The following is a 12777-nucleotide window of genomic DNA, read 5'->3' as shown; positions in this document are numbered from 1 at the left end:
ATGGTCTGGGGCGGTGTGTCACGGCATCATCGGACTGAGCTTGTTGTCATTGCAAGCAATCTCAATGCTGTGCGTTACAGGGAAGACATCCTCCTCCCTCGTGGTACCCTTCCTGCAGGCTCATCCTGACATGACCCTCCAGCATGACAATGCCACCAGCCATACTGCTCATTCTGTGTGTGATTTCCTGCAAGACAGGAATGTCAGTGTTCTGCCATGGCCAGCGAAGAGCCCTGTTGGATCGGAGGGTGAGGACTAGGGCCATTCCCTCCAGAAATGTTTGGGAACTTGCAGGTGCCTTGGTGGTAGAGTGGGTTAAAATCTCACAACAAGAACTGACAAATCTGGTGCAGTTCATGAGGAGGAGATGCACTGCAGTACTTAATGCAGCTGGTGGTCACACCAGATACTGACTTGTTTCTTTTGATTTTCACCCCCCCCCCCCCCCCCCCCCCCCCTTTGTTCAGGGACACATTATTCAATTTCTGTTAGTCACACATCTGTGGAACTTGCTCAGTTTATGTCTCAGTTGTTAAATCTTATGTTGAATATGTTCATACAAATATTTACACATGTTAAGTTTGCTGAAAATTAACGCAGGTAACAGTGAGAGGACGATTCTTTTTTTCTGAGTTTATATATAAAATATAGCTAGCTAGCCAACATTAGCTCTGATCTGACTGGTATCTTATTCTATCTATCAAATGTATGTAGTTCTGTCCTTGAGCTGTTCTTGTCTAATGATGTTCTGTATTATGTCATGTTTCATGTTTTGTGTGGACCCCAGGAAGAGTAGCTGCTGCTTCCGCAACAGCTAATGGAGATCCTAATAAAATACCAGTATCTGTGGTGTATCATTACGTTAGCTAGTTGGCTAACATTACAGCTGCTGGCTAGCTGGGTACCTAACGTTAGCCAATCAAAACAAAACCACATTCAGGTCACTAACAACAACTAACCCATTTTTCAAGTTGGACAATTATCTGTATGCATTTATTGATTAACCTCAGCTTGAGAACCAACATACCAACATCTATAGTAGCCTAGGTTTGTCCTGAACCACTTCCTATCATGGCTGGCTGCTGCCTCGATGGTGTTGTTGAGTTGCTGGCCCGGTTTGAGAGAACTCTGAGATTCAGTTGAAAAGAGATGTTAGCATTGTCAAATACTGCAAAAAGGTAACACATCGTTGGTTCTTAATGGACGGAATTGTGCACGTCAAATTTAGTAAATTCATAATTGTTTTATTCCAATGGTCACTTTATGGACGCTACGTTCTCATTTTAATCTGACGTCTAGAATTTGAGCTAGCTAGCCGCAAGTAATACTCTTAAAACGAAACTGCTAACCACCCTGTTAAAAAACCTGGTATGTTGTTTTCGGTAAAAGACGGACGGCGCATGACGAGAGGCTGGGAGTGCATTAAATCAGAGATCCATATAACGATGGGCCTTATTCAATACAATTGCTCATCATGTGTGGCTGGGATCATTCAAAAACATTGTTATTGTTGTTGTGTAAGGATGTAATACAATGTGAGGGCCTACATTTGGACATCCACTCAACAAGCACTTGTTGAGCTTGAGGTGGCTAAAATCTTTTCACATGATCACCCCGTCCCTTAAAACATCCCCTACTCTCTGATTAATGGGTCACTATAAGTCTTAAATCTCCAAGGACATTGTTATTATATATATTTAAAAATTGTATAAATTTATAAAATATGTATTATAGGCGCGACAATAGCTGTTGGTTGAAGCTAACTGTTAAATTCAAATCGCCCTACCATGATATCTAAGCAAAAATGACACCAAACTCTATGAAAATTTGGCAAATCAACTTGAATGGAGGTACACAACACATGAAAACAGTCTGTCATCGATCCTCATCCACAGTAAAATGTCACCACTCCTACCCGCAGACTGCGCCCTTGCTTTTATAGAGTGCATCAAATCAAACTTTATTTGTCACATGCGCCGAATACAATGTGTAAACCTTAACATGAAATGCTTACTTACAAGCCCGTTTAACCAACAGTGCAGTTCAAGAAGAGTTATGAAAATATTTACCAAATAAAGTCAAGTAAAAAAATTATTAAAAAGTAACACAATAAAATAACAATAACGAGGCTATATACAAGGGGTACCGGTACCGAGTCAGTGTGCGGGGGTACAGGTTAATCGAGGTAATATATACATGTAGGTAGGGGTGAAGTGACTATACATGGATAATGAACAGAGTATCAGCAGTATATACGTACGTGACTGTGTCCTGACTTAATGAATGCATGCAGCACCACGTATGGAACAATTGTTCGAAGAGGCCATTTAATCTGGAGGAGAGCTGAAATATAAATGCATTCGGTAATACCTTCTACCTTGGGACCTGATGTCAGAAATCAATTAACTTCAATAAAATAATAGACAAGACCAGGGGAAGAGTAGGTCGGCAATACTCTTTCTGGATCAGAGCGTAATCTTATCATGCATGACCAACTTTTCTTGACCAAATGTACATGGTCCTTTATGCTTATATCCAGTGGTGGAAAAAGTACCCAATTGTCATACCTGAGTAAAAGTAAATATACTTTAATAGCTAATCACTAAAGTGAAAGTCACCCAGTAAAATAGTACTTGAGTAAGTCTAAAAGTATTTAGTTTTAAATCTACTTAAGTTTGAAAAGTAAATGTTATTGCTAAAGTATATTTAAGTATCAAAAGTAAAAGTATACATCGTTTCACATTCCTTATATTAAACAAATCAAACAGCACGATTTTCATGATTTGAAATTTTTACGAATAGCCAGGGACACACTCCAACACTCAGAAATATTTTACAAACGAAGCATTTGTGTTTAGTGAGTCCTCCAGATCAGAGGCAGTAGGGATGACCAGGGATGTTCTCTGTTTAGTGAGTCCTCCAGATCAGATACATTAGGGATGACCAGGGATGTTCTCTTGATAAGTGTGTGCATTGGACCATTTTTCTGCCCTGCTAACCATTCAAAATGTAATAAGTACTTTGGGTGTCAGGGAAAATGTATGGAGTAAAAAGTACATTATTGTCATTAGGAATGTAGTTGAGTATTTTTTTAAATGTTTTTATTTCACCTTTATTTAACCAGGTAGGTCAGTTGAGAACAAGTTCTCATTTGCAACTGCAACCTGGCCAAGATAAAGCAAAGCAGTGCGACACAAACAACAACACATGGAGTTACACATAAACAAACATACAGTCAATAACGTAATAGGAAAAAAAATCTATATACAGTGTGTGCAAATGAGGTGAGATTAGGGAGGTAAGGCAATAAATAGGCTGTGGTGGCAAAGTAATTACAATTTAGCAATTAAACACTGGAATGGTAGATGTGCAGAAGATGAATGTGCAAGTAGAGATACTGGGGTGCAAAAAGCAAAAAAAATTAAAATAAATAACAATATGGAGATGAGGTAGTTGTTTGGGCTATGTACAGATGCAGTGATCTGAGAGCTGCTCTGACAGCTAATGCTTAAAGTTAGTGAGGGAGAATGAGTCTCCAGCTTCAGTGATCTGGTTTGGCGACGAATATGAAGCGAGGGCCAGCCAACGAGAGCATACAGGTCGCAGTGGTGGGTAGTATACGGGGCTTTCGTTACGTAAAGTACAGCTACTCCAAAAAACTACTTAAACAGTACTTTAAAGTATTTTTACTTAAGTGCTGTACCCCACTGCTTATAACAGGCAATAGTAGCAATGGCTCCCTGACCTGGGTTTAACTACTATTTACTGTATTTAAGGAAGTATTTAGACAACATTTGTTTGAAAATACTAGTAGTTAAATGTTGGAATGTATTTACAACTACTTCAAGTACTAATACATACTGTTATACATGAACATAAATACATACTGTTAGACATAAACATAAATACATACTGTTAGACATAAACATAAATACATACTGTTAGACATGAACATAAATACATACTGTTAGACATAAACATAAATACATACTGTTAGACATGAACATAAATGCATACTGTTAGACATAAAGATAAATGCATACTGTTAGACATAAACCTACACAAGTATTTGAACCCAGGTCTGAAATGTATAGGGGATGTTTTTTGTGTATTTTTTTGTACTGGCCGTAACTTTTTTTTTGTACATAATGTTTCCGCCATCGTTTCCTTTGACCAAAAAGAGCTTCTGGACATCAGAACAGCGATCACTAACGTCAATTTGGATGAAGATTTCTACTTCAATGAGGCGGCAGCACAGGACACACTGCTCACTCCGGACCAGGCCCTGATCCCTGACACTCGGAAGAGAAAGAGACTGTGACATAAAGGCTGACGTGCGGGTTGATTAAACTACAGCGATGAGTAAATAATCCACCTCTACCCTCTGTTCTATTGGCGAATGTACAATCTCTGGAGAACAAAATGGACGAGCTCCGTTTGAGACTTTCCTATCAACAGGACCTGAAGAACTGCAATATCCTATGTTTCTCTGAAACATGGCTGAGCAAGGACTGAAGCTGTTTTTTCTATGCATTGGCAGGACAGAACGGCAGCGTCGGGTAAGCTCAATGGGGGTGGTACATGTCTCTTTGTTAACAACAGCTAGTGCACAATCTCTAATGTTAAATCTTGAAGTACTGCTCGCCAGAGTTAGAATGCCTCATGATAAGCAGTAGACTATACTATTTACCAAGGGAGTTTTCATCTGTAGTATATTTTTTGTAACTGTCATCACAAACCGATGATGGCACTCAATGAGCTGTATAGGGCCATAAACAAACAAGAAAATGCTTTAGTGGCCGGTGTTTTTAATGCAGGAAAACTGAAATCCGTTTAACCTTATTTCTACCAGCATGTCACCTGTGCAACTAGAGGTGAAAAAACTCTAGATCACATTTACTCCACACACAGAGAGGCATACAAAGCTCTCCCTCACCTTCCATTTGGCAAATCTGACCAAATCTCTATCCTCCTGATTCCTGCTTACAAGCAAACACTCAAACAGGAAGTACCAGTGACACGCTCAATGGGGAAGTGGTCCAGTGAAGTGGATGCTAAGCTACAGGACTTTCGCTAGTCTGCCATATGTTCCAGGACTCATCCCATGGTATTGAGGAGTTTACCACGTCAGTCACTAGCTTCATCAATAAGTGCATCAACGATGTAATCCTTGACAGTGACCGTACATACATACCCCAAACATAAGCCATGGATTACAGTCAACATCCGCATTGAGCTAAAGGTTAGAGCTGCCCGCTTCCAAGGAGCGGTACACAAATCCGGACGCTTATAAAAGAATCCTGCTACGCCTTCCTGACAAACCATCAAACAGGCAAAGCATCAATACAGGACTAAGATCAAATCTTACTACACAAGCTCTGATGCACGGATTACAATGGGAAACCCAGCCACCAGCTGCCCAGGGACGCAAGCCTACTGTACCAGATATACTAAATGTATTCTATGCTCGATTCGAGAAAACAAAACTGAACCATGGGTGAGAGCACCAGCTGCTCCGGACGACTATGTGATCATGCTCTCCGTAGCCGATGTAAGTCCTTTAAACAGGTTGACATTCACAAGGCCACAGGGCCAGACTAATTACCAGGACGCATACTCAGGGCATGCGTTGACCAGCTAGCAAGTGTCTTCACTGACATTTTCAACCTCTCCCTGACCCCGTCTGTAATACCTACATGTTTCAGCAGACAACCATAGTCCCTGTGCCCGAGAATACCATGGTAACCTGTCTAAATTATTATATTATTATTATACTTTGAAAGGCTGGTCATGGCTCACATCAAGACCATCATCCCAGATACCCTAGACCCACGTCAATTCACATACAGCCCCAACAGACACTATCTCTATTGCACTCCACTCTGCACGACAGTGGTAGTCTGATCACAGACGACGATGAGACAGCCTATATGGTGGAAGGCTGAGACCTGGCAGTGTGGTGCCAGGACAACAACCTCTGCCTCAATGTCAGCAAGACAAAGGAGTTGATCGTGGACTACAGGAAACGGAGGGCCGAGCACACCCCCATTCACATCAATGAGGCTGTAGGGGAGAGCTTTAAGTTTCTCGGTGGCAACATCCTTAAGGACCTATCATGGTACAAACACACCAACACAGTCGTGAAGAGAGCTCCTCTTCCAGGAGGCTGAAAAGATATGGCAAAGGCCTTCAGATCCTCTAAAAGTTCTACAGCTGCACCATTGAGTGAATCTTGCCTGGCTGCATCACTGCTTGATATGGCAACTGCTTGGCTTCCGACCGCAAGGCACTACAGAGGGTAGTGCGTACGACCCAGTACGTCACTGGGGCCAATCTATCTGCCATCCAGGACCTTTAAACCAGGCGGTGTCAGAGAAAGGCCTTATTTGACTCATCACATATGCTGCTGCTACTGTTTACTATCTTTGACTTTATTCCTAGTTATATGTACACACAGTATATCTAATGATGCTATAATTCTAAAATGAGTCTAGACAGCCTCTTTTTTGTTGTTGTCCCAAAACAATTGGTTCGATTGACGCCTGAGTGTAATAAGAAGGTGTTTAATGACAACTTGAATAATTGATCAAGTCTGAAAATGATTGATGAGACTAGTTATAAGAATAGGCTGAAGACTTATAATTCTGGCAATACAAGACAATGACAAGTTGACTACACATTACAAAATGTCCCTGTACATTTACAGTAACATACTGGTAAACAGAGTTGCCAGCTACATTATAATTTTGTTTTACAGCAGGGGTACTTTACTATGTTTTATAGCAGGGGTACTTTACTATGTTTTACAGCAGGGGTACTTTACTGTGTTTTACAGCAGGGGTACTTTACTATGTTTTACAGCAGGGGTACTTTACTATGTTTTACAGCAGGGGTACTTTACTATGTTTTATAGCAGGGGTACTTTACTATGTTTTACAGCAGGGGTACTTTACTATGTTTTACAGCAGGGGTACTTTACTGTGTTTTATAGCAGGGTTACTTTACTATGTTTTACAGCAGGGGTACTTTACTATGTTTTACAGCAGGGGTACTTTACTATGTTTTACAGCAGGGGTACTTTACTATGTTTTATAGCAGGGGTACTTTACTATGTTTTACAGCAGGGTTACTTTACTGTGTTATACAGCAGGGGTACTTTACTATGTTTTACAGCAGGGGTACTTTACTATGTTTTATAGCAGGGGTACTTTACTATGTTTTACAGCAGGGGTACTTTACTATGTTTTACAGCAGGGGTACTTTACTATGTTTTATAGCAGGGGTACTTTACTATGTTTTACAGCAGGGGTACTTTACTATGTTTTATAGCAGGGGTACTTTACTATGTTTTACAGCAGGGGTACTTTACTATGTTTTACAGCAGGGGTACTTTACTGTGTTTTACAGCAGGGGTACTTTACTATGTTTTACAGCAGGGGTACTTTACTATGTTTTACAGCAGGGGTACTTTACTATGTTTTATAGCAGGGGTACTTTACTATGTTTTACAGCAGGGGTACTTTACTATGTTTTACAGCAGAGGTACTTTACTATGTTTTACAGCAGGGGCACTTTACTATGTTTTACAGCAGGGGTACTTTACTATGTTTTATAGCAGGGGTACTTTACTGTGTTTTATAGCAGGGGTACTTTACTATGTTTTATAGCAGGGGTACTTTACTATGTTTTACAGCAGGGGTACTTTACTATGTTTTACAGCAGGGGTACTTTACTATGTTTTACAGCAGGGGTACTTTACTATGTTTTATAGCAGGGGTACTTTACTATGTTTTACAGCAGGGGCACTTTACTATGTTTTACAGCAGGGGTACTTTACTATGTTTTACAGCAGGGGTACTTTACTGTGTTTTACAGCAGGGGTACTTTACTATGTTTTACAGCAGGGGCACTTTACTATGTTTTACAGCAGGGGTACTTTACTATGTTTTACAGCAGGGGTACTTTACTATGTTTTACAGCAGGGGTACTTTACTATGTTTTACAGCAGGGGTACTTTACTGTGTTTTACAGCAGGGGTACTTTACTATGTTTTACAGCAGGGGTACTTTACTATGTTTTACAGCAGGGGTACTTTACTGTGTTTTACAGCAGGGGTACTTTACTATGTTTTACAGCAGGGGTACTTTACTGTGTTTTACAGCAGGGTTACTTTACTATGTTTTACAGCAGGGGTACTTTACTAAGTTTTATAGCAGGGGTACTTTACTGTGTTTTATAGCAGGTGTACTTTACTGTGTTTTACAGCAGGGGTACTTTACTGTGTTTTACAGCAGGGGTACTTTACTATGTTTTACAGCAGGGGTACTTTACTATGTTTTACAGCAGGGGTACTTTACTATGTTTTACAGCAGGGTTACTTTACTGTGTTATAAAGCAGGGGTACTTTACTATGTTTTACAGCAGGGGTACTTTACTATGTTTTACAGCAGGGGTACTTTACTATGTTTTATAGCAGGGGTACTTTACTATGTTATACAGCAGGGGTACTTTACTATGTTTTATAGCAGGGGTACTTTACTATGTTTTACAGCAGGGGTACTTTACTATGTTTTACAGCAGGGTTACTTTACTGTGTTATACAGCAGGGGTACTTTACTATGTTTTACAGCAGGGGTACTTTACTATGTTTTACAGCAGGGGTACTTTACTATGTTTTATAGCAGGGGTACTTTACTATGTTATACAGCAGGGGTACTTTACTATGTTTTATAGCAGGGGTACTTTACTATGTTTTACAGCAGGGGTACTTTACTATGTTTTACAGCTGGGGTACTTTACTATGTTTTACAGCAGGGGTACTTTACTATGTTTTATAGCAGGGGTACTTTACTGTGTTTTATAGCAGGGGTACTTTACTGTGTTTTATAGCAGGGGTACTTTACTATGTTTTACAGCAGGGTTACTTTACTGTGTTTTACAGCAGGGGTACTTTACTATGTTTTACAGCAGGGGTACTTTACTATGTTTTATAGCAGGGGTACTTTACTATGTTATACAGCAGGGTTACTTTACTGTGTTTTATAGCAGGGGTACTTTACTATGTTTTACAGCAGGGTTACTTTACTGTGTTTTACAGCAGGGGTACTTTACTATGTTTTACAGCAGGGGTACTTTACTATGTTTTACAGCAGGGGTACTTTACTATGTTTTACAGCAGGGGTACTTTACTGTGTTTTATAGCAGGGGTACTTTACTATGTTATACAGCAGGGGTACTTTACTATGTTTTACAGCAGGGGTACTTTACTATGTTATACAGCAGGGGTACTTTACTATGTTTTACAGCAGGGGTACTTTACTATGTTTTACAGGAGGGGTACTTTACTGTGTTTTATAGCAGGGTCACTTTACTATGTTTTACAGCAGGGGTACTTTACTATGTTTTATAGCAGGGGTACTTTACTATGTTTTACAGCAGGGGTACTTTACTATGTTATACAGCAGGGGTACTTTACTGTGTTTTACAGCAGGGGTACTTTACTATGTTTTATAGCAGGGGTACTTTACTATGTTTTATAGCAGGGGTACTTTACTGTGTTTTATAGCAGGGTTACTTTACTATGTTATACAGCAGGGGTACTTTACTATGTTTTATAGCAGGGGCACTTTACTATGTTTTATAGCAGGGGTACTTTACTATGGTATACAGCAGGGGTACTTTACTATGTTTTACAGCAGTGGTACTTTACTATGTTTCAAAGCAGGGGTACTTTACTATGGTATACAGCAGGGGTACTTTACTATGTTATACAGCAGGGGTACTTTACTATGTTTTATAGCAGGGGTACTTTACTATGTTTTACAGCAGGGGTACTTTACTATGGTATACAGCAGGGGTACTTTACTATGTTTTACAGCAGTGGTACTTTACTATGTTTTACAGCAGGGGTACTTTACTATGGTATACAGCAGGGGTACTTTACTATGTTTTACAGCAGGGGTACTTTACTATGTTTTATAGCAGGGGTACTTTACTATGTTTTACAGCAGGGGTACTTTACTATGTTTTATAGCAGGGGTACTTTACTATGTTTTACAGCAGGGGTACTTTACTATGGTATACAGCAGGGGTACTTTACTATGTTTTACAGCAGGGGTACTTTACTATGTTTTACAGCAGTGGTACTTTACTATGTTTTACAGCAGGGGTACTTTACTATGGTATACAGCAGGGGTACTTTACTATGTTTTACAGCAGGGGTACTTTACTATGTTTTACAGCAGGGGTACTTTACTATGTTATACAGCAGGGGTACTTTACTATGTTTTATAGCAGGGTACTTTACTATGTTTTATAGCAGGGTACTTTACTATGTTTTACAGCAGGGGCACTTTACTATGTTATACAGCAGGGGTACTTTACTATGGTATACAGCAGGGATACTTTACTATGTTTTACAGCAGGGGTACTTTACTATGTTATACAGCAGGGGTACTTTACTATGGTATACAGCAGGGGTACTTTACTATGGTATACAGCAGGGGTACTTTACTATGTTTTACAGCAGGGGTACTTTACTATGTTTTACAGCAGGGGTACTTTACTATGTTATACAGCAGGGGTACTTTACTATGTTTTACAGCAGGGGTACTTTACTATGGTATACAGCAGGGGTACTTTACTATGTTATACAGCAGGGGTACTTTACTATGTTTTACAGCAGGGGTACTTTACTATGGTATACAGCAGGGGTACTTTACTATGTTTTACAGCAGGGGTACTTTACTGTGTTATACAGCAGGGGTACTTTACTATGTTTTACAGCAGGGGTACTTTACTATGTTATACAGCAGGGGTACTTTACTATGTTTTACAGCAGGGGTACTTTACTATGGTATACAGCAGGGGTACTTTACTATGTTTTACAGCAGGGGTACTTTACTATGGTATACAGCAGGGGTACTTTACTATGTTTTACAGCAGGGGTACTTTACTATGGTATACAGCAGGGGTACTTTACTATGTTATACAGCAGGGGTACTTTACTGTGTTATACAGCAGGGGTACTTTACTATGGTATACAGCAGGGGTACTTTACTGTGTTTTACAGCAGGGGTACTTTACTGTGTTATACAGCAAGAAAACCAGTCCTGTGATATGCAATACAGAATATTACTTTGCTCTATAAAGAAAAAATCTACTTTTACAAAGTGTAAACCATAACTATGGTTAGGCATGCTGTTTTTTTTACCCTTAAAATATGTGTTGGGCAGGGAACAAAATGTAAGCCTATTCCCTCTAAAGTCCAGCAATGCAATTTTAAAAATATCCAAGTAACTTACGACAAAATCAAATGCAATAGTCATGTTTATGCCCCGGGAGGCTTTTTTCCTCCTTTTTCAGGAACTGTTAACTGTTAACTGGACTTCATCTCTCCTCAGTGAGTTAACGTTGCGTTGTGCATTTTTGGACTTTAAATACATGATATACAGTATACCCATTGGTTCTTGAAGAATGTAACTTATAAATGCCTCATCTGCTTAGTTCAACTGTCATACCTCATCAGAACACAAAATATAAGCATGTTTTACCTCAAAGTATATGTCAATGTAAATGTAAACAAACACTGCATATCCTGAAAACATGGTAAAAAAAAACTATAGTTTTGATATCATGTATGGTCAGTCCTTGCATCCATAGTTCTGTCTATGAATCTGAGAGTGGTTACATTTCTCCAGCCCTATCCCTCAGGTTTTTACCAAAACAGAGACGTGGTGCCGCATCGTTATTGTTTGAACTGCAGATTGCCTCTTTAAGCTTCCATAAATGGAGCACAGAGAGCAGCTGTGGCTACAGGCTAATGGAGTGCACAAACAACTGCATTTCAGTCAGCAGCCAGAGCTTATCGTGCTGAATTTTCTTTATTTAGGTCCTGTCCCCAGGAGTAGAATTCAAATAGATTTTCTAAATTCGGCATCATATGGAAAATCATTAGACAGCACATCACACTGCTCGCACCATTATCTTGCACTACCTGTTGCATACCCTCATATTGCACTGTTCATTCAGTCCCTTCCATTCCTTGAAAATGACCACATTTGGCTCCCATCCTCTCACTTTGGCAACATCAATAGAAATGAACAAGACCACTGAGGCCAAATCAATTCTAACTAACAGAGAAGGAAGTAAATATCACACAATGTTGACAAACAATGCCCCCTGGAAATGTAAATTCACTTTGAAAGAGCTCCAAATAATATTTCATTGAATTTGATAGACCAAAAAAAAAAAAGACCACAGCATTGTATTCTCCTCATTCACGATAGACTCTCTGAGCGACTGTAAAACTGTAACAAATCATCCCCCATGCTTTCCCTCAGCCAGTCACTAACCTCCAGAAAGCGAACATGACCAATGCGTTCCCCGTCACCCCCAGTGTTCCAATGATACACACGAAGAAGGCCACGATGTAGTGGACATGGTCTGGGACGTCCACCTTCTTGAAGAAGCTGTGCTGAACTTGATGCTGCTCCTCCATGTTGCTCGCCTGGCCCTGGACCATAGGGGTACCAGCATCTGTCCAGTCCACTCCAACGTTCCCCAGCTCCCTCTCGCTGGCTCTAGTCGCACTCTCTCTCTCCCTCTCTCAAACTCCCCCCTCTATTTTGCTGTATCTCTCTCTCATACACACAACCACTCTTTGTCTCCATCTGTCTCTCTATCTCAGTCCCTTCCCTCTTTCTCATCTCTCTCTCTCTCTCTCTCTCTCGCTCTCTCTCTCTCTCTGTCTTTCTCTCTCTCCAAGCCACCTCACGC

General features: G+C 40.1%; 1 protein-coding gene across 1 annotated transcript in view; it reads right to left on the bottom strand.

Annotated features, from left to right (window-relative positions):
- opn4xb (opsin 4xb) overlaps positions 1 to 12577 on the bottom strand; it is a 29723-nt gene extending 17146 nt beyond the window's left edge. Inside the window, exon 1 of the mRNA XM_021605184.2 lies at positions 12354 to 12577. Within this exon, the coding sequence (XP_021460859.1) occupies positions 12354 to 12523 (170 nt within the window). The 5' untranslated portion in view covers positions 12524 to 12577. The remainder of the gene's footprint in view (positions 1 to 12353) is intronic.
- Between the last annotated feature and the right edge of the window lie 200 nt (positions 12578 to 12777).

This window comes from Oncorhynchus mykiss, chromosome 6, assembly GCF_013265735.2.
Source record: "Oncorhynchus mykiss isolate Arlee chromosome 6, USDA_OmykA_1.1, whole genome shotgun sequence".
Classification (NCBI taxonomy): Eukaryota; Metazoa; Chordata; class Actinopteri; order Salmoniformes; family Salmonidae; genus Oncorhynchus; species Oncorhynchus mykiss.
Note: the sequence above shows the minus strand (reverse complement) of the source record. Positions and strands in the feature narration are given on the sequence as shown.